General features: G+C 48.4%; 1 protein-coding gene and 1 long non-coding RNA gene across 3 annotated transcripts; both read left to right on the top strand.

Annotated features, from left to right (window-relative positions):
* The first annotated feature begins 3,475 nt into the window (after positions 1–3,475).
* Positions 3,476–6,944, top strand: BATF3 (basic leucine zipper ATF-like transcription factor 3). 2 transcript variants are annotated; one of them, XM_065679386.1, is made up of 3 exons: positions 3,476–3,698; positions 3,976–4,103; positions 6,327–6,944. In XM_065679386.1, the coding sequence occupies exons 1-3, from the start codon at positions 3,491–3,493 to the stop codon at positions 6,510–6,512; spliced, it is 522 nt and encodes a 173-aa protein (XP_065535458.1). In that variant the 5' UTR covers positions 3,476–3,490; the 3' UTR covers positions 6,513–6,944. The 2 variants fall into 2 exon arrangements, with proteins under 2 accessions (XP_065535458.1, XP_065535459.1); XM_065679387.1 differs by having other exon boundaries at positions 3,571–3,698; positions 3,999–4,103.
* A 9,232-nt stretch (positions 6,945–16,176) lies between these two features.
* On the top strand, positions 16,177–17,406 carry LOC136015988 (uncharacterized). Its single transcript, XR_010613436.1, has 3 exons — positions 16,177–16,345; positions 16,501–16,585; positions 16,924–17,406. It is a non-coding gene; the product is annotated as an uncharacterized LOC136015988 (long non-coding RNA).
* Positions 17,407–21,817: the final 4,411 nt, after the last annotated feature.

The following is a 21,817-nucleotide window of genomic DNA, read 5'->3' as shown; positions in this document are numbered from 1 at the left end:
GACTGGGACAGGTTTTCACACAGCGACTCGCTGTTGTACTGCTTTGAGCTCGTGTGAAAATCCCCCCCATGGCGTCTTCCCCAAGATCCACAGGTACTCTTTAATCTGAGTGTTCCAAGAGTTTGCATGGCTCCCCCTGTAGCATTTGAACGTTTTCTGTGCTAATGGGAAGATTCCCTGCTATTCTCTGTGAATAATGATAGGCAAGTACAGAAATAGCTAGGAATAGCTCTTAGAAGAGGTCCCATCAAAAATGGATGAGATAGGACAAATGCCTTCAGAAATAAGGAGGGAGAGCACCATGCATTAAGACTTAATAAGTGAATTCATGAATCCACCCCACAGTGTCTATTACTGTTAAGGATGCTTGGTCTGCATGGGATTTGAGGGAAGTGGGAATGGATGCCCTGAGCTCATTCCACAGCCCTTGTTTCATCTGCAGCTGGGTGGAAGCAGAAAATGAACGCAGCTGGAAACGCTGGCTGGAGGAATGGTGTGAAGAAGGTTAAAGAAAACAAGAATCCAAGTGTAGTGTATAAAGTATGACCTTAAAAAACCCTCTGATGGCTACTGTTGGCCAAGTGGTGAGGGAGGGTGTCAGAGAACCTCCCTTTAAATGCAAGTTCCCTGGTGAGCTGAGCTTAAGCACTTGAATGTTCAGCTGGCTGTTCATTTCTGTAGTGGGTGGTATCTGCAACTAGCTGTGCCTGGAAATCTGCTCTTCCCATTGGCAGAAACACATTGAATACTCCAGGTTTTCCCATTCCTTTTGTCCTTCAGTTAACTTTTCATAGAAATCAGCAGCGTTGTGCAATTCGGGGGCTAATGAAGGTTTCCACTGAAATGTCACAACATCCAAACACCTTATTTTTAGCTCGGGCACAATTGGTGTTGCATCAAGAAATGTCTGGTAGTTTTTCTTTATATAGCCTTTGGATTTTGTAAGACAGCTGAACGGTGGTGGGTGCTTGGGAAGGTTTGCACACCAAGGTTGAGTTTCTTGGCTGCTTAGGGCGAGGTAGAACATCTCACTGTTTGTTACCATGCCCTGTCAGTGATGTGCTTGTCGCTCATGGGGTGCAACGTTGCACACTGGAGCAGTACCTTTGTGCACTTGGGCTCTGTGTAGTTTCTGAGCGCAGGGGATTACAATCAGCACGCTGGGAAGCTCCTCTTCCAGAAAGCTTCCCATGGACGCTGACTGTTGGGAAGCTGGGGTTCTCTGACCTGTGCTGTGCTGAGCAGTGCTCAGCAGCTCTCCTCTGCCTGTGTGTAGGCTGCTTCAAGGCTGACAAAAATCACTGGTAACTGCCATTATGAAGTGTAAGCTCAGCTGACTGTGCTGCTCTCCGGGCTTGTTTTCTCTCCTGTATCGAGACAGCACTGCCGCTACTGCTGCGTTACTGCTGCGTTACCTGGAATTGCTGTGTAGGCATCTCTACAGATGTACCAGAGATAGCTTTAATACACGCAGAAGCGTTCCCACAAGCAAATTCTGACTTTTAGTTTCCTTTGTCACTTTGAACAAGACCAGGCTGCATTTGGGCTCCAGGGACTGTCCCAGGACTTGTCGCATATTTGTGGGACGCTGGAAACCTCTTTCCTCTATAGGTGCCAGGAGTCATTCAATGAAGCAGATGCTAAGTTCTCAGTAAGCTGCTCAGGACTTGGTGCTGCTGACAGCCTGAGGTCAGCATGGTTCCTGGAACAGCATGAGAGCTCCATATGGGGTCAGCTCAAAGTCCTGCTGTGGAAGAGGCTTTTTTTCCCCACAGATCACCCTGAAGGGCAGTTGAGCTATTTTGTCCATGCGGTTCATGGATTTTGTTGCAAGAGAGTATGCCTGTTCCCCGAGCTTATGGAAATACCATCTTCTGGTCCTGTTTATTTCAACTGTGCCTAAGCTACAAGGAGCCCACTGCTTATTTCTAAAGCAACTGCTCAGACACTGCTTGTGCCTGTATTTCTACTCCTTTAACCGCATGATGAGCAGTTAGTGCGAGATTGGACTGTTGCAAAGGAGGGGTTGAGAGCAATTCACCCTCTGATCACTCACTGCCTTGGGCTGCCTTCCTGCGGATATTGGTTTGGATCCCCTCAGCTGAACCCACCCCCCCTGCCACCTCCATCATACCCCCTTGGGGAGCATCCCTCATCCGCACATCGGGTGGTGGAGGAGGGGAGAAGCAAGACTGCTTTTATAGAAAGCAGGGATTGGGAATGCCCTGTCAGATGCTTGATAGAGCCAGCACAGCCGGGGGACATAGGTGAGGTCAGGGCTCTGCGGTGAAACGAGTCCCCGTGGCTGTTAGGCTGAGGAAGGCTCGCAGGTCAGTGCTCAGGGGAGTTCTGGGTAGCAGGAGGATGGAGACACAAGCTACTTCGGGGTGGAACAGCAGGGAGAAGCGCTTGCCTCTGGGGAAGTCCTGCTCAGGTTTCCCAGTGATGCTGACTGATGCTGCTGGAGCCCGACAGGAAACCTATGGCAGAGACTCCTGGAGTCCCAGGCAGCACATTTCTCCCACCTTCAGCATGAAGTGTCAGCCAGATCTTCCTAAAAGAAGATTTATAAGAGATGCTGATATTTGCTCCGTTTGCAAACTTTGTAACCTCACATTCACCGAAGCTGCAGGACTCAAACTCCTGGGAAAACCAGAAGAAGAGAGAAGCGACCAATGTAAGAAGATACCTGAGGCTTTATGACTGAGTGCCCTCCACTCTGAGGGCACTTTGCCTTCCTCTGTGTCTGCCCCTAAGAGCTGTGACATGGTTTAGTGGTGGGTTTGGCAGTCCTAATGTAAAAGTTGGACTTGAAGATCTTAAAGGTCTTTTCCAGCCTGGCTGATTCTACAAAAGCTGAGCACGGCCCAGAGTGTGCAGTGGTTACCAGATGCCACTGGTAGAGCAGGGATGCTGTTGAAGCACCTGCTGCTGTGAACACCTCCCGTTGCTTGGGAGCAAAGGGCCAGGATACTGGTTCAATTAAAACAGAAGGGAAGGGTTTGGAGGGATGAAGGAAACGTGGTCGCACGGAGAGATTTTGGTCTGCAGCAACGGCGTTTTCCTCAGCCCTCGCCCGGCTTCGCCTTTACAAGAAGCCTGTGGAGTTTCCTGATGATTTAAAGGAACCGGGCGAGCAGCGAAAGTGAAAATCGCTCGATCCCAGCGCCGCTGCCGTGCGAGCCCCGCCTGTCACTGCACGGAGCTCGCACCGCTTCGGGGGCCGATGGCGGAGCGCGGCGGGCCGGGCCGGGCCGGCGGGAGGTGAGCGGGGGGACAGGGCGGCAGAAGGGAAGCCGCGGGCGGTCGCTGCGAGGCGAGACCGCGGCTCGGGCCTACGGGGCAACCCGGGGGATTTTCAGGCAGCTCCTGCCCGGCAGCGCCGTGCCCCGGGGGTGCGGGTTTCCCCCCGGCTCCCGGCGCTGGCAGGTCCCGGGGGCCGGGCACCGGCGCGGGGGGCCGGGCGCTCCCGGTTCGCCATGTGACGGCCATGCGGGCGGTGCGGGGCGGTGCGGGGCGGCAGCTCCGCCCCCGGGCCGGGGGTGCCAGGTGCCGGGCGGCCCGGGGCGGCCCGTCCTGCCCTGCCCTGCTCTCCCATCGCATCCCCTCCGCGCCCCGAGGGAGCGCAGCAGCGCCCGGGGCGCTCCGCGGGCGGCGGGATGTCGTGCCCCGTCCCGGCGGCGGGGGGCAGCCAGCAGGTACGGGCAGGGACGGGGCTCGGCGCTGGGGACGGGCGGGCGCATGGGGCTGAGACGCGCCGGGCAGCGGTTCCCTTCCCTTCCCTTTCCCTCCCTTCCCCTCCCTTCCCTTCCCCGCAGGCAGCCAGGGGAAGCAGGGGATGCGCTGCCCTTCGCAGGCGCCGGGAGGGCTGCTGGATGGCCAGGGGTAGGTGCTGTGGTGATGCTGGGAGCTTCTCAGAACCACTTGCACTCCTGACTTCAGGTGTCTCCAAGTGCACCTTAAGAACTAGCCCAGGGGCTCTGGCTTATGTCTTGCAGAGTCATGAAGAAGATGACAGGAAGGTAAGGAGGAGAGAAAAAAACCGAGTGGCTGCCCAGAGGAGCCGGAAGAAGCAAACTCAGAAAGCAGATAAACTTCACGAGGTGAATGGGTGCTTGATGCTCAGCAGGCACGGCTTGGTACCGAGCACGGGACTTCACCGTGAGAGGGACTTCTTCAGGAGGTGTGGGCCTGTCTTCACGCTCCCCCAGCTCCGAGCTGTGGTGTGAGGCAGGCACACACATGCTGCGGGTGCCTGGTGGTGTGGGACAGCACGGCTCTGCCACCCGTGACACTGCCAGTGGATGTGGTCCTGCCCTGGCCTCAACTTCTTGTGCTGCTCGGTGCCCACCCAAGTGAGCCGGAGCACAGGGCTCCTCTGGGATGCACCAAACCCCTTTTGCTCTGGATTAGCGTTGAGCTTGTCACGTTCACTGCAGCAAGGTGAACGCTTGCTGCCTTAGGAGGGAGAAGGTGATGGAGGAGGAGGGGACTGTGCTGCTTACTGGCAGTGCTGGCTCAAGCCAGTACTAAAACAGCAGTGTGAGCCAGGCTTCTTAGGAACTTGAAAGCCTCCAAGAGTGAGAGCTCAGCTCAGTTACAGTGGTGCTTGTGTGCTCTGATAAATGATAGTGGGTGTTTCCAAAAAAAACCAAACCCATCGTGAAAGTAACTGTTCCTTCCAGAAACTCTTAATGTTTCTCAGTATCTACAACGTGCTGTGGTTTTCTCACGTCCCCAGTGCAAACGCCGGAGGACAGGAATCCCCTTTGTCTGCTTTGGGATGCTACCTCACACAACAGTGCTTTTGTTGTAGCCAGGGCTCTTGGGGTGAGCATTAGTGCTGCTGTGGCTCTGGCAGAGGCCGTTGTTCAGCCCGGGAGGTTCAGCCCAGGCTTTTCTCAGGGGGAAGGACCTGCCAGCACTCAGCAGAGGCCAAGAGGGGCAGCGCGGGGAGTTTTGGGTTTGGTTTTTCCCTGATCTCCTCTGAGTCAGCGCCTGACAAAACCAGGTGCTGGTACTTCTGGAAAGGGGCAACCCCCGGCCTTTGTGGAATCCTTTCTGAGCCCTGCGCCCATCCTGCAGCTGCTCTGATGTGCCTTCTGAACCTGAGGATCTTCATTGTGCCGCTTCACTCTCGGGCATGCTGGTGTCCCCAGCTGCAGGCAGATCTGGTTGGATGGGCATTCATTCTTAGCAAGAACTATCTGATAGTCTCTGCAATGGGGCAGAGCAATGGGAGAGTAACGCTTACTCCAAAACCCAACCCATGCAGCAAGAAGAGGAGAGCAGAGTCACGGATGGACAATGGGCTGGAGTTTGGTTACCATAATGTGTTTGTTGTATTTAGTGGGTGGGAGGTGGAAGCTGGTGGAAGGGCATGAAGGGGATCCAAACTGGCAGCAAAGGGCAGCAGAGGCAGTGCCAGGCTGCCCCGAAGAGCACTGCACGTCCCTGCTGCCTGATGAGCAGGCCTTGGGAGGGAGGTGAGGTTGAGTGGGTGAGTGCTGAGCCCTGGGCCAGCAGCGAAGGGCAGACTCCGTGGGCTGGCTCTGATGTAGCTCTCTCCTGTTTGGGATGCAAAGGCTTGGCAGCAGCGACACTTGAGACACGCAGCTCCCAAAAGCTGTGACACGCGTGTGTTGCATCCATCGCAGATGGGGGCTGCAGAGCTCAACACTCCTGCAGTTCAGAGCTGCTTATTCACTGCTAGAGAAGCCTTTAGCTCTGCTTTTGAGGTCAGGGATATTCAAAGCAGTGCTCAATCCTTCTGGTGACAAAGTGGGGCTGGAGCAAGCCGGCATGACACCCCCCTCCTCCTGCTCCTGATTCCGGGCGTCTGAGCCGGTGGCACTGGGCAGGCTGTGGTAGGTGTGCACTGGTAAATGGCCTTTCCCCACGCTGTCCCTTTCCTCACCAGCAATGCCAGGAGCCAGGCTTGCCCAGCACCTCCCTGCAATCAGTGCTTTCATTCTCTCTGCTCTGACTGTGCACCAGTGCCCTGCAGGCTTTGGTGCCCTTCACAGCAGGCACAGCCCAGGGCTGGCACCAGCCACCATGGGGACACAGCCACTCGTGCCTGACAGGGACCCTCAAGGGCCAGCTGCATCTCCTGGTCTTCAGGGACCACAGCATGGCTGGGGCATGGGTTGTGAAGCACTTTCCCTGTTCCAGCACCCAGGCTGTGTCTGTCTTTCCTTGGCATTTTGTGTGTTGTAGCAAGAAACCACAACAGTTTTTCTACAGTTACATGAATATACTCAAGGTGGGAAGCACTGAAAGGGGTGTTTTGACTCTGAGCAGGCTTTGTTTTTCTCTCCTTCCAGGAATACGAGTCTCTTGAGCAAGAAAATACCTCTCTGAAAAGAGAAATTGGCAAGCTAACAGATGAAATGAAACACTTGACTGAAGTGTTGAAGGACCATGAGAAGATCTGTCCACTATTGCACTGCACCATGAACTTTGTGACCATACCAAGGCCCGATGCACTCACCAGCTGCCTGCCGAGATGAAAGCCTTTAAATGGGATGTGTGAAAGTGCCACTAATGGGAGATTTGAAGAACTGCCTACTTATGGGACACGTCTTCCATTGAAGGGGGCTGGGGGCTGGACTCTGCCAAACAGCTCTTCTCCATGCTGAAGTGTTATAGTCTTCTAAATCTCAGGAAAACACCAGTGTGGATAAAAGACAATTTGAACTGTGACTTCTTGTTTGGTAGAATCTTGGAGCCGTGGTTTTGAATCCAGACATGTCAGAGTGGCAAAGTCCACCATTGCGCAGTGGAATGGAGGCAGGGAAAAGTACTCACCCTGGGCTGGGATGCCTTTCTCCCATGTGTCCACTGCCAGTGACCCTTTATCACTTGTCACCCATGTATATCATGTTCTGGCTGCTGTTTTTAATTTCCTCTAAACAGTTTTGGTTAATAAAAGTGATGTCTTATCTTTGTGATGTTCTCCACCTTCTTCGATACCCAGTGTCCTTATGACATCTCTACTTTTTCTGTACTGTTCAAATCCGAAGTCTAATGCTGATCCTCCTGTCAGCGGTTTGATTACTTGCTGATTGCCTCTTCATTGGCTCCTCTTTGGAAGTGTTGTAGCAAATGAGTTTTCCCAATCTTTACTTCTTTAATGCCCCCAACCATCCATCCTGCCAGTGTTAGTTCTTGGAGTGTTTTATAGCCCCAAAATCCTTCATCCTGCATATTGCTTCTGGAAAGTGATGTCTATGGATAGAACAAATGGAATTAGCAAAGCATTTTGTTCTGTGTCCACACTGAAGATGTTTGATACCTGCTTGCAAGAAAAACATTTTCTTTAATAGAATTATACAACATTGGTGAGAAATATACAGAGCAATGTGTTTGCTTTCCCTGAAGATTCTTAGTAGAGCCAGGCTCTAGAAGTGGGGATGCTGTAGCTGGGGATCCAGCAAAGAGTGGTTTTCTCACAGTATTTCCCAGTCAGAGAGCACCTTTGGATAATAAGAAGCTGGACCCCTTTGCCAGCTCTCACCTCAGCATTTGGATTCTTTTCAGTTCAACCCATGGGGTTCATTTCTCCCTTCACCAGGATCATAGCATTTATCAGCAGAATGAATACGATCTGCAGTTGCTGAAAGATCTTTGTTTCTTCTTTAGCTTCTCAAGTAGAATGGAACTGGGGAAACCCTGTGGTCAACTTTACCTTCTAAAGGGGATAACATCCTTGATACCCATGTGCGTGTCACCCGTAAGAAAGGATCTTCAGCATCTTCATCCACTCACTTTTGGGCCCTGGATGCTGCTGTGTAATTTGGGTACAGCAGAGGTGTCATGGAGAAGGAGGGGTATAGGGGGAAATGAACAACATTCCCTCTGAGGGGAATTTGCCATAGCTTAGGATGGAGTGAGGATGTCCCACATCTCTTAACTGGGTACGTGCAACTGAGCTGAGGCTGGGAATGGAAAACAGCTAATGGAGGTTGGGGATGGTGCAAAAGCATGGTCTGTCCTATGGAGCTCTGCAGCCCCTTGAAAATGGGAGGAAAGATTAACCACCTTGTCCAAGACATTCCATCCCAGCAGAATGCTTCCAAAGATGCGTGCTTCTAGAAGCAGAGATCTAGTTTGCTGTGTAAAACCCTCCCCCTTACACATTCATTCTTCTAAACATCTATCCAGAAACTGGTTCCAGCTTATCATTTGGTAATCCAAGTCCTACAGTACATTCCATCAGTAAGCACTGTGCTTGTTCTGCAATGCAAGCTTTAGTCCGCTGTTTCTGCATTGGAGTTTCTTGGTTTATTAACTGCACAATGTCTATGCAGAGTGTACAGGGGAAAATGGCTGAACCCACAGCAAGCCTGCGTGCTGGCAATGGCAACCTAGCCCAAGGTTAAGCTGCTTGGAAGGGCTGAAAGCCCTGCAGGGGCCTTCATTGCCACCAGTTCCTTTATACAGCTGCAAAGCGTAGCTCCAGCCTGTGCATCATGTCCCTTAATGACAGTGGGCTCTGAACTCCCTGGGGCCTGAGCTGCTGCTTCCTCCTTCATCCGTTGCATCACTTCTTTTCCCAGCACTATTTCCAAAGGGCCTTATGCATCATTCTTCTGTTTAATAGATTAACTGTGCTGTCTCTTGCAAACAGTACACTGTGACTAATGTTCCAAGACAAGTTTCAAAACTGAAAGTATGTTCTGGAGCCTGGGATAATTGGTGCAGAAATAGGGAACCAGAAAGGAGAACAGAAAGGAAAAGGTCCATTTGCTAAGGAAGCAACAGGAAGCTCTTTTTCAAATCCCAAGCTTTATTTTTGCAGCAGGGTATTACGCCATCACAAGAAGTGTTTCATACCTATGTATGGCTAAAACACTGCTTGATGTATTCTAGCTTCAGAAAGGTTCCAGTTAGTTCAGCTTGTTCCCTGTGAATGTATTACATTCAGACACAGGTATACCAGGAAGAGCTTCTCTATGTTGAGCTGGTGGTGCAAGGAGCACTGCGAATTGCAGTCTTGTCTGTGGATGTGTAACATAGATGAGGGTTGCCAAGAAAGCTGGGGTTTGCCTCTTAGGTTGACAATGAAGGTTACAGTTTGTCTAGATTTGGTTTGTGTGGATTTCCTTTTTGCATTGCCTGTGACTCTAATGAAGAAGCAAAATGCTCAGTGCAAACTTACCCCCAGATAAGAGCATGCATTGCAGGAGCAGACGGGGTCCAATCCAGGTATTTGTCTACTCCCTGCTGTCAGTTGTTGTCGGGTCAGATTTGAATGGATTGTATTTTGGGAAGATAACTTTAGCCTCCAAAGGTATAGACATGAACAGCAAGGCAAAGTCAGGCTTCCCAAAACTGCTACTGTGAGTATAAGAGAGACCAGCTATTACATCTCAAGGGAGCTGATTCGAAAGTCTTGTTCCTTCCTACTGATGTTTTACATTCATGAGCATGAATAAAGATAAACATATAAACATCAAAATGAACATTTATCTTATATATATCCAGAATCTTGCTAAAAATGCACCCCTTAAAAGACACATTTAAACCAGCCTAATCGACAGACTTTATGCTCTTTTCCCTGACACCTTTTACAGTTGTCTGCTGCTCCATCTGCAACACCTGCTGATCCCATCTGTAATACCTGCTGATCCCATCTGCATTAGGTATTTGCAGTAGCCTTTGCATTCTCTCACCGTTTTATTTGAAATGCCACTTTTTTCCCCCTTTTCCCCATTTCCTTCTGTTCCTGTGTAGCTTGGTGACAGCATCACCCAATAGTATCAGTGTCAGAGGAGCAAGGCTCGTCTGTGGGATCATAGAGAAGTTGAGCTTCACTGGTACACCCTGTACATGGTTAAAGGCTTGTGTGTGTGGCTAGTTTTGTCAGTTGAATATTAAGGAAGGTGTCTGTGCACCTTTTAAGATGTACTTCAAAGGGACATAACCTTTACTCTAGCCTCTAAACCCCGTGCTGTTTCCTGTCCATAGATGAACGCTTTGCTGCATGGCATTTGGGGTTTCCATCTGTGAATCAGTCTAGAATTTCTGCCTCGATGAAAGTGATAGAAATAAGAACCATTCAAAAAACTCCCTTTTCTCTTCTTCCCATCAGTGCAGTGATACAATTCCTGTCACAGGAAGGAAGCACATCTGATAAGCAGGAGAAGTGGTGGGTTTATTTACTGTTACATAGGCTGCCGTTATTCTCTTGGTAGGAAGGTAGGAGTTTTCTGTTTGTAAACCCTGCGTTCCTGTCAAGTGGTCACTGGAGAAGCACTGCATGCACATACAGCATGTGGTGTGTGGGGGCAGGCCTCCATAAGGGAGCGCAAGAATCTGGATTAATTATTTGCAGGAATGTGGCTTTCACATCGATTTCACTGGAAGCAGAAACAGCCTCAGAGGATACGTGGCACGGTGCTTACTCACTTGGGTAATGTTTAACTGAAGAACAGCTACAAGCTAACTTGAAGTGGGTCATTCTCAAGAAAGAAACCATAGCAACAATCATGCCTGCATGCTCCTTTTCTGGTACTCATTGAGGTTTTTTGCCAGATAGCTGCTATGGAAAGAAATCCATACGGATAGAGTAGGATATGGGGGCTTTTTTTTCACCACTGTAGAAATAGCGCCAAAAGTATTCTGGAAATAGCTGGCATAGCTTTTGTAAATGGTCAGTTCTCTACCTGTTGCTTGTGTGGTCTGCTGCAGGGACCTGTGTGCTGGGCTGCATCAAAAGGAGCGTGAGCAGCAGGTTGCAGGAGGCGATCCTGCCCCTCTACTCTACTCCTGTGAGACCCCACTTGCAGCACTGTGTGCAGGGCTGGTGTCCCCAACATAAGAAGGACATGGAGCTGTTGGAGCAAGTCCAGAGGAGGCCACAAGGATGATCAGGGGCTGCAGCACCTCCCATATGAAGACAGGCTGAGAACATTGGGGCTGTTCAGCCTAGAGAAGAGAAGCTGCGTGGAGACCTCAGAGCAGCTTCCAGTGTCTGAAGGGGGCTACAAGGATGCTGGAGAGGGGCTCTTCATCAGGGACTGCAGCCACAGGACAAGGGGTGATGGGTTCAAACTGAAACAGGGCAAGTTCAGGTTAGATCTAAGGCAGAAGCTCTTCCCTGTGAGGGTGCTGAGGCGCTGGCACAGGGTGCCCAGAGAAGCTGTGGCTGCCCCATCCCTGGCAGTGCTCAAGGCCAGGTTGGACACAGGGGCTTGGAGCAACCTGCTCCAGTGGAAGCTGTCCCTGCCCGTGGCAGGGGTTGGAACTGGATGATGTTAAGGTCCTTTCCAATCCAAACCAGTCTGGGATGCTATGATCATCTCAGTTTTCTTTAGAAATGGATAAGCTAAACCACAAGGGGCTGTTCTGATACGGGATGAAAACATTCATTGAAGGAGTTAACCCCAGATGACTACTGCACTTCAATTTCACAGCTTACCCCATCCTGAAGCAGCTTCTTCATGTTGCCAAACAGAATATGACATCTCTAATAGGTGTGCTTCTTTTAAATCTACACTAGAAGAGGTTTATTGTATGTGTTTAGTAACCTATAAACTGCCAGTATAGCTTGCTGCACTCGGCTGGGTACTGTCCAACTAAGTCTGCCGCAGACCATCCCCATTAGAACCCAGTTCTGGATAGAGGTCTCCAATTAGGTGGAAGAACTTTCTCCTTTAACTGACTCCTAACGAACTTGTCCTGTTTTCATTATTCTAAATTACTAAAATGTCAAAACTCCTGCGATTCTAAGCAAGTTTTGGAGAGTAACCTCTCTCTTGGGATCAGCAAACATTTGCCTTCCCATTGTAAAGTAAATTTTGGGAATACTAATATGTTATTTGTCTTGGGTAAAATAATTCAGGATAAGGAGTAAGCAACAAGACTCTGCTTAAACATTTGATGTAAAACTGTATAAGATACAAGTACTTCAGCTGGAGATGATGTGAAATAGTCCAAGAACTGAAAAATAACCAGAGAACAAACTGAACGAAAATGGCAATAGTTTGATTTACAGAGGTAGAGATCAGCCTAAAGAATGGCTTGTAAGTGGAGGTTCTCAAGGGCTGATCGCAGACCGCTCTTGGTTAGTACCTTTGGCAAGGACTTTGGATACAAAGGAACCATCAGTACAGAAGATTAAACTATTATGCAAAAGAAACTGCATGACCTTGCACAAAGTGGAAATGCCATGGTGTTTCGGCATAGAATCAGAATAGCCCAGGTTGCAGGGGATGAAAGATCACCTGGGCCAACCTTTTGTGGGAAAAGGATGTGATTATCTAGCAGCCCATCAGGATGCGAAGTATTCAGCCACAAACTTGACTCATCAACTGGAAATGACCATAGAATGAACAAGCAAAGGCATATTAGTAACTGATGCTGAGGCACCAATGGAGTGGGGCAAGAAGGAAGTTACATAGGAGCTCAGATGTGTAGTAATGGGGTTGTTTCTTTATTTGTGTATTTGTGTTCTTACAGAGAGAAACAGCAATGTAATTACGCAAGGGCCTGGCAAAACCTCATCTGGAATTCTGCACACAATTCTGCTCAACCATGATAAAGAAAGATGAGCCCAGACTAGTCCAGGGATGCAGAAGGGCTACCAGGAAGATTAAGGGAATGAGGAATATAGTTTTTGAGACTTCATTATAGACAAATAAAGTCTGAGAAGGGGTAGGGTCACAGCCTATGTAATTACAGCAGAGTAAAAACTGTGTAAGGGAAAAAGTAGGTAAGATGTAATGTTAGTAGAAGGAAAAATAGATACGATTTGGTCATGTTTTTGAGCTAGGTATGCAAAGGAGTTTCTATGTGTCAGAAGAAAGATGCTCAGGAATAGCCTTCCAAAAGAAGTGGTGTGAGCAGTTTTGTGGGCAGGCATGTGTGTGGGCAACCCACTTAGTTTTAGGATGAACTTGATTATTTGATGGGACACCAATTGAGTACACTGCTGATCGAAACCATTTCCTCCTGTTCCATATCCTTACTCTCTTTAGGGCAGGACTGCAATTTAAAAGCAAGAAGATCTTCAAACAAACCAACCAAACCATATAAAACAACCCCTTGAGATCCCTGCATCTCACATCATTACTGATGAGAGAGCTGACACAGACACAAGGCTTTATCAGAGGCAGAATCCCTTAACAAACTGAAATCTTTGATAACATCCAGGTAAAGAGAAGAGCAAAGAAAGGGATTATTTGTTTTGTCTCTAACTGCCTTCCATTGAACCGAGGCACATTCCCAGAAAGAGCTGAAAACTGTTCACAGAGAAACAGAAACCAAACCTAACAGGAATTTGGGGGATTTCCCAAACTCTATAGCTGTTTCAAAGCTGAGTTACTCCAGCTTTGCATATATGCCTTTTGCAGAGGATTGCAGGCCATTTTTGTTTCTCTTACAAACAGCTCATTGATTAAACATCTAAACAGGATGTCTTTAAGAGCAGAGAGCTTTAAAACAGGATTTGATACTAAGCAAGAGATCTGCTAGTTCCCTTTTAGCTGTTTGAGTTTCATCTTTGCTTATCAGAGCTGTTTTAGGGTACAGTAATTTCCAAGTGCACTATTGGGTTACGAGGTAAAGAATCTCTAGAGATGAATATATATATATTTTTTCTCCTTTACTGTAAATGACAATAGTGCCCAGGCCAGAAATTTCCCTTGTAAATTCTGGTCATCCCATTCGTTTGCTAAGTTCCAGTATGGACTCGGGACCTATTCAGTCGGTGCACTGAGAGGTTACGCACCCTTGCTCATGCCTTTCTAGCGGTAGGTCCATCAGCTCTGTTTAAGGACTTGATGAATGGCCGAGAGCCATGAAATACAGTAGAGACTTTTTGATCATACAGGTGAGGGAATTAATGGCAACAACTTAGGTATGGCTTGTATGAGAGCAGAAGCTGCTTTTCATGAGCCATTCTGAAGTGATAAGCACATGTGAACACAGCTGTATTTTTACCATCATGTTAAGAAACCACGATAGAAGGATTTTCCAAACATTATCAGCTTTTTACAGCAATTTGATCCTTACTTTTCAAAATTCAAGATATTCTACTTAATCTGTCTGAAAACCAATTCCTACAGCTTTCACTGGTTGGTTTCCCATCATTATCTGTTTGTGCTTTGTTTCTTTGCATTCCCAACCACAAATTCCAGGAACAACATGCAATTGTATGTAATAACTTTGAATTCAAGTTACACTTTTTATAATGGTTGGGAAAAATGAGATTATTTTACTTTTCAAATACCACCTATGTACATTCAAAAGACAACACGGATGATGTGTTTTCAATTTCGCTTTTATGCAACATCAGATACCATACGCAGAGTCTCTACTGGTTCTGCTTAGAAACATTCCTATTTCCCTAATGATAACATTAATAATAAAATAAATGAAAACCCTAGTTAATTGTTTTAAATTACTCTATGCATTTTCAAATTGTGTTTCATCCACAAATGCTCTTCACTTAGGTCTATCGTGCTTTGCAAGGTGCATCACTCTTGGTCATTTATCAGGTTAAATGTATCTTTTCCAGCACCATCTGCCCATTTTACCTACTAAGAATATGAAGCCTTTCAAGGCAGAAGACTTGTGGCACTGAGCTGCCAGTTCAGGGGAACACTCAAGTACTTCCCTGGTCTTTTCATCCACTTGACTGTATCTCCTCTGCTATTAATCATGCTTTGTCATGCAACAGCGATGGCTGGGGGAACATCATGTGGCCCAAAATGGTCGGTTCCATGTTTCATGGGTTGAGGCTTCCTAATAATTCAGTGATGCTTTCCAAAGCCACTCATCTTTCTATCAGCCATATGCCTTGCCCTGTGACAGCCGATTCCCTGTGCACTTTGAGTTTTTCTTACAGCCCCTTCAGAACAGAGAGTATCTGTTCGCGCTTGGCTCAGGTTTTGATATTTCAGCTGCCATACTTCAGTGTAATTTGTTTTCACCTCACTGAAACTGTTCTTAACTACATCGGAGTTATGTCAGTGTTCTGCACACGTATAGCGCGTATTTCCTCAGCTTAACTTCTTTCACACGGAGCCCCTTCACCGCTGAGTTCAGCAAGACTGTCACCAGCCACATGGCACCCAAAAGGCAGACCATGGACCACAGCCTCTCATGTGCAGTGATTACCATGCGTTAACAGAACGTGTCCAGTCCTGCAGCACGTTCAAGAAACTCCGTGTGTCCACAGGGTGGTCTGGATTGGCAGAATGTACTGCTCTGATAAAGGGACATAGCCTGAAAGGTTATGCCTTGATGTGAGACATGAGAAACCTCATTTTCTGCTCCAGGGTTCCTTTTTGCTGTTCGGCGCTAGATCCCTGCTTTGTATCTGTTCTCCCTAACGCGGTTTTATAGGATGCTGCGCTCACCAGCACAATATTAACTGGTCCCCAGGCACTGTTTTAACTCACTTGTCATGTTTTCTACACTATACCTCACTTTGTAATTACTGCCTCCCATTACCAATAATTCATGCCCTCCAGAGGGCCCCATTTAAGACTGAGTAATAAAATACTGGGAGATTACTGTTCGCTTGATGACAGATCATTTAATGCAACTCTTACCAAAGCTCTCCAGTGCTAGGAAATAGGCAGAATACAGTGGTTGGCTGCTTTCTGATGTTATTCAGTTAGCGACCAAGAGTTAGTTCTCTGAGGTTATTCTATGGGGTTTAATGGAGCAGATTTATTTCTTATCTTCAGTCCTCTCAGGGAATTGTATGAGGTGAGCTTAATACACATACGTTTGGCATGAAAGCAGATCTTAGATTGCAAACCAAGACTTGCAGTACTGTTTCAGCATTGTAAAGTGTTAATAAATTCAAATACTCTCATTTAGCCAAGTGCTGATGCTGCCAGTGAGAGCACAAGGGCTTCACGTGCATGGTTCCATAGTCAGGTTCTGAAGTCGCTTGTTGCAGTCTATATTTCCTTTAAATCTGATGGGAAACCGTAAGCAGCTGCATATGTTGCCAAACACTTGGTGAGTTGCCTTAGTGATTTCAAAATCAGAGCCAACAACTGAATGCAATAAAACATCTCACCTGGTTCTCTCCCTATCCCCCAACTTTATGCCATTCTGGGAATGCAAAGGGCTTTTAAAAGGGGTGTGGAGGACATCTGATTTACAAGTGATTTCTGTAGGGGTTTCATGTGGGTGCATTCCACCTGGGTAAGAACATCGATAAACTGGCTCCGGTAATTATAGCAGCCACAGGTTTTGCTGTTGCTTTGCTCCTCTGCCATTGGTTGCCAGAACTGATAGAAAGGGGTCATACCTCTGCTTAGCCTCCTTCAGTTCCCCCCCAGACCTCTTGGCTCCTTTGAAAGGCCCCTGATGCCTTAAGGTAAGACACTGCAGGATGCTTATTTGTGTTTTAGTACTGGTGGAGCCAAAGAGCGGGGTTTTGGTTTTAAACCCGTGAGAAGTGCTGGAGTGGAACTTGCTCCTCCCCATTCCCAAGACACTGGGATTTGTCATCAGGGGTTGCCTCTCTACTAGGGCCTTAACCAAGGTGTTCAGCTCCTGTTTGGGGTGGGAAGAGATGAAAGGAAAGGACAGAGACTTCAAGCATCCAGAGGAAAAGGTGAGCTTTGGCTGCCTCTGAAGTCTGCCTAGGCTAGGATTCCATGCTATGTTAGCACTGCTCGAGTACATTTTCAGGGTGTATGGATGTAATGTGTGAAAACACTAATAACAATCCTTAGGTTGAGAGAGTAATTGCACATACAGCATTCTGGGTGTCAAGGCTATCGTAAGCAGGTTTATACCCCGCTCACCCCTTCCCTTCTTCCACATTGCTCCTGTGGTGCCAGCACAATTCCTATGGGCAGCATATTAAGCCCAGTGAGTAGCCGACTGAAAAGCAATCTTATATGAGAGAAAGAGCCTTTTTTGAGTGTCATTACCTGATCTTGTTCACAGAATGGCTCGACAAGCAGCAGGAATGGTGCAGCTGAACGAGGGGGGCTTGCTGGGGCAGACAGACAGAAGTAAAGGCGAGGGAATGCCTTGACCTGATAGGTCATGCTTGCTACTGGACACTGTGTCATGACCCCCTTCACCCTCATTTGGCATCCGACGTTTGTATCCATAAACAGGACAGATTATCTGCCATTTGATAGCTGCACGCATAGCTCAGCTGGCTTGTTAACACGCTGAAAGCTTGGATATTAATAGGCAATTGCAATGCCTCATTTCCTGAATTGGCCACTTTCATGCAGATAGAGGAGACACAAGCTGGTTACTTAGAACTATGTTCTTAATGGTCATAACTTCTCTGGAATTTCATTGATTCAGATGTAAGAAAGATTCCTTTCCTCCTCCACTTTCCTTCGGGAATGAATACAGTAGAGAAATCACTGCAGGAATTCATGGCTGATTTTGAAGCGTTTCTGTGATTAGAATGATGACTTCTTTTTTTATATGGAATTTGTGTTTCTAGTAGTATTTTCTTGGGTATTTCTTAACCCTCTGGGTGTCATTCCTGTCTTTATTTTAAGGAAATTCATGCCTTCAATAGAAGTGATAAATCATTTTCACCTCTATCTTGATGCTTACTACAGCACTACTGGTTTAATGTGTGGTATAGCACTGTTTATAATTGGTTTTAGTGTTCCAAAACCTTAAACTAGCCTTCACAGTAGTGTAAGCACAGTATGTAAAGTGCATTTGAATCCCATGAATTGGGCAGGACAGGTGGTCCATCCATGAGTTCTCTCTGTAGAAAGGTTTGTCATCACCAGTAAAATGGAATGTGGTCTTTTGGAACAGAGTGTTTCCTATAGCTTCCTCATACGGTTTTTATTACAGAAGGAATTGCATTATGTACACTAGTGGCCAAAATCCGATGTACAGAACAGCAGCTCCCAAGCAATGCGGTATGACTTGAGTTTTGTGTCTGCGATGTGTGGGAATAGGCCCCACAGCCACTGAATGAAGAAGCAGTGAATGAAGTGTTGGCTATTACTGACTGGACAAGTAGCTGCACAAGTAAAATACTGACAGCTTTATCATAAAGCTATTTAAAAGAGAATTCCCCCCTTCTTGCCTGAAGTCACCACTTCTATAGTGATGACTATCAGCAGAGCAGATTATTTCTCTGCTGATGATCAAACTATTCCTTGAGTTGCCTCCTTGTCTAAACTGGCTCCAGAGAACTGATGTGAGTAGTTGTACGCTCTGCTGAGTTGCTTGCTTTTAAACCACTGTGCACGTTTGCTCTCTGAGTGCATGTATAAACCCAGGAGCATCGGCACAATGCAGTGTGCAATTGATGAAATGACTCTGTATAGGAAGCCACACAGATGGACTGACAGGGTGGGATAGTTAGCCCTGCTGAGCAGTAGAGCTGGTTGTTCAGGTCCACACTGGAGCACTGCTGGTAGGGAAACTGTGCGATGGCACAGAGTTTTCAGCTACGAGACTTCAAGATCGATGTGCTGCAATCCCCTTGTGCCATAGAAGTCAGTGTTAGCTAAGATAGGCATCCATTTTTGGGATCAGACTTGGTGTTTCTGTGAGTGCTCTGAGGACACGCATCACAGGTGTTGGCTCAGGGTTCTTTGATAGGTGTCTGTAACTCTGGTCAGCTGCTTCCATTCAGTGTTTGCATACGACAATGCATAGCTGTGACTTGAAATGCTGGGTATCACACAAAAGGCTTTGGTATCTTACTCAGGCAGTGGAAGAGGCTCAGTGGGCATAGACATTTCTCTGCTGGTCATTGCTGTCATCTTTATGTTCTGCTCTAGTAAAGGCAGCTCACTGGGTTATACCTGAAAGCCATCAGAAAATCCTAATGACCACATTGGGTGGACCAGGAGAGATGGGTTCAAACTTAAACAGGGGAGACTGAGCTGAGCTCTTAGGCAGAAGCTCTTCCCTGTGAGGGTGCTGAGGCGCTGGCACAGGGTGCCCAGAGAAGCTGTGGCTGCCCCATCCCTGGCAGTGCTCAAGGCCAGGTTGGACACAGGGGCTTGGAGCAAGCTGCTCTAGTGTGAGGCATCCCTGCCCATGGCAGGGGGGTGGGACTGGATGGGCTTTAGGGCCCCTTCCGACCCAAACCGTTCCATGCCTGTATTCTCTTAGCCATGAAACACAGTCTCTAAGCTGCCTGCAGGCAGCCTCCGCGCATGCAAACTCGCAGGGTCAGGACTCCCATTTACGGGATCCGAACTTGCCCGAGCGAGGGGAAATCCCTGCGCGCACCTCTGCGCGGCTCCGCCGTGCCTGAAAGTTACGCGCAACCCGCGTGGGCTCCATGCGCCGACATCCACCCTCCCGCAGAGGCTTATCCCGGCTGCATCCGGCTGCGGGCTGCGAGCCCGGCCCCGGGGAGGCACGGACGGGCGGACGCCTCCGGTCGCTCCCCGGCCCGGTGCCGTCGGAGGGGCCGGCTCGGAGCCGCAGCGCGCCCTAGCGGCCCCGCCGGGCGGCGGAAAGTGCTCCGGTCGGAGCGCTGGGTTTCGGGGTGCCCCGCGGGCCAGGGGCTCGGTGCAGCCGCGGCTGGGGGTGCTGTGCTGCGGGGCCTGGGCAGGATGCGAGGTTCTGGTCCATAGATAGGGGTTATGAAGCGCTTCCCGGCTCACCCGGTTTGTGACCTCGGGGAGTGCGTGGAGATTTAGTTATCCGCTGAGAGCAGCCAAACCCAGCGCTGTTAGACGAGAATAAGCGCCATTCCAGTAGGAATTCCAGCAGCCTTGGTGGGACTAGGCCCAGTATCTGCTCAATGTTGGCTTAGCATTAAAGAACCAAATTCCGTGCGTGCAGTGCTGTTTCAAATTAACTAGAATACGAGAATCGCATCAAGATGATGCAAGATACTCATAGCTTAATGCAAGGAATACATCAAGGTCTTGCACAAGCCATGCACTGTAACTCTATCTTTCTTTGCATGAGTACTTGTCATTTACTGATGCAGTGCTGGGTTAATCTAAGAAGTAAAACGTGTAATCTTCCGAAGAACTGTGCTTGCTGTTTGGAGGACGGGAGAGGAAACTGAAAGGCTGGTTGCGCTCTGATATTGAGTGTCAATGTGCTGTCCTCGGTCAGGGGGGGAGAAGGAATGGAGCTGCTGTGACTAAAGTGCATCTGAAAGCTTGTTTCACTTCTTGGCGTTGCGTGTTCTCCAGCCATCAACTATCTGGCTACTGCCTTTGAGCTGTTCACAGGAGCTGATCTGGGGATTGTCTGATTGAGAAACACATCCTGGAAATACCACATTTCATCGAAGGAGTCGGTGTATAGAAACCCTCTGTTTGGGCTCTGTCTTATTTCTCACTATCCTCACTAGAAATGAAATGCCGCACAGCTTTGTGATTCAGCATGGTGCTACTCATAGCGTGCTCACACCTCGGGCTGGAGCAGTGGAAGTGCTATGTGCGTATGTGAATTCAAAGGTCTCCGTATGAGGTACGCATTGCTGGGTTTGAGCAATCAAGTTATGCACCAGAACCAAGCTTCTCAGTAGAAGACTGGTAAAGGATTAGGTTGTAAGCATTGCCTTTTGCTGTTCATTGCAATCAGCCATTGGTTTAATTCGTGCTGAGGCCTGTGTTTCAAGGGGCAGAAACCTTCAGCATTCCTGCTGCCTGTGAAAAGAACAAATTCCAGATTCCTCTGGTTTTCCGTAGTCCCTGATAGTCCCTTTAATTATCTTTTCCTGTAAATGGAGAGTCTTTTCCATAAAGAAGTCAAAATTGATGCAAGAAGCTGTCTTTTTCTGATCTGTGATTCATCAGAATGAGGGTATTTCAGGGAAGTTCTCTCTCAGAAGCATCTTCTGGGAATGACAATCCCTGAGTGGGCCCTAAAACAACTTTTCTCTAATTTTATGTTTTTTTCCTCATATTTTGCCTATTTCTATCTGAAAAGCAGGTGAATGTATCCTCCTCTGCCTTAAATAGTCCCGCATGACCTTAGACACAATTCCCCATCTTTACCAACTCGGGATTGCAGGATATAAGCCGCCGAGCCAGACTTCAGTGTGTTGTCTCATTCCACCCAATAAGTATTGCTGGCATGTTTCTGCAGGGATGTTCGTGAATATTTTCCTTGTTTTCCACTTCAGTAAAACAAGGATGTTCTGTGTTTTACTCTCTAAGTACATGGAGATTCATGGTGGGACAGCCAAAGGGAACCTTCTCACCTCTCTGCATGAAGAAATGTCTGTCTCTGAGCTTTTTATGGAACATGAACCTGGATTTTCAGGGACTGAGAGAATGAAGGACTGCCTGCCGTAGGTTCAAGACCATCTAAGGAACATCAAGGTGCAAAAGTCCATGGGATCTGATGAGATGCATCCATGGGTCCTGCAGGAAACGGTGGATGCAGTGTCTAAGGCGCTATTCCGTTTGAGAAGTCGTGGCAGTCCTGTGAGGTTCCCACTGGCTGGAGAAGGGGAAACATAACCCCCCCTTTTTAGACAGGGTATAAAGGAAGACTGGGAACTACACACCCATCAGTGCCACCTGAGTGCCTGGCACGGGCATGGAGCAGATCCTTCTGGAAACCGTGCTTTGGTGAGACCCCCCCCTGCAGTCCTGACCCAGCTCTGGGGCAGCAGCACAAGAGGGACGTGGAGCTGTTGGAGTGAGTGCAGAGGAAGCCATGGAGATGCTGCGAGGGCTGGAGCAGCTCTGCTCTGGAGCCAGGCTGAGAGAGCTGGGCTGGGGCAGCCTGGAGAAGAGAAGGCTCCTGAAGGGGAGACCTGAGAGCAGCTCCAGTGCCCAAAGGGGCTCCAGGGAACCTGGAGAGGGGCTTGGGACAAGGGCCTGTAGGGCCAGGCCAAGGGGAATGGCTTGAACCTGCCCGAGGG

Source organism: Lathamus discolor, chromosome 5, assembly GCF_037157495.1.
Source record: "Lathamus discolor isolate bLatDis1 chromosome 5, bLatDis1.hap1, whole genome shotgun sequence".
NCBI classification, from domain to species: Eukaryota; Metazoa; Chordata; class Aves; order Psittaciformes; family Psittacidae; genus Lathamus; species Lathamus discolor.
Note: the sequence above shows the minus strand (reverse complement) of the source record. Positions and strands in the feature narration are given on the sequence as shown.

What these genes read in the sequence shown, in the direction of transcription:
- BATF3 (XM_065679386.1), top strand. Translation starts at nt 3,491, where the DNA reads ATGCGGGCGGTGCGGGGCGGTGCGGGGCGGCAGCTCCGCCCCCGGGCC. An exon ending in CGGCGGGGGGCAGCCAGCAG is followed by an intron (nt 3,699 to 3,975) that starts GTACGGGCAGGG and finishes GAACTAGCCCAG; the next exon opens with GGGCTCTGGCTTATGTCTTG. An exon ending in AAGCAGATAAACTTCACGAG is followed by an intron (nt 4,104 to 6,326) that starts GTGAATGGGTGC and finishes CTCTCCTTCCAG; the next exon opens with GAATACGAGTCTCTTGAGCA.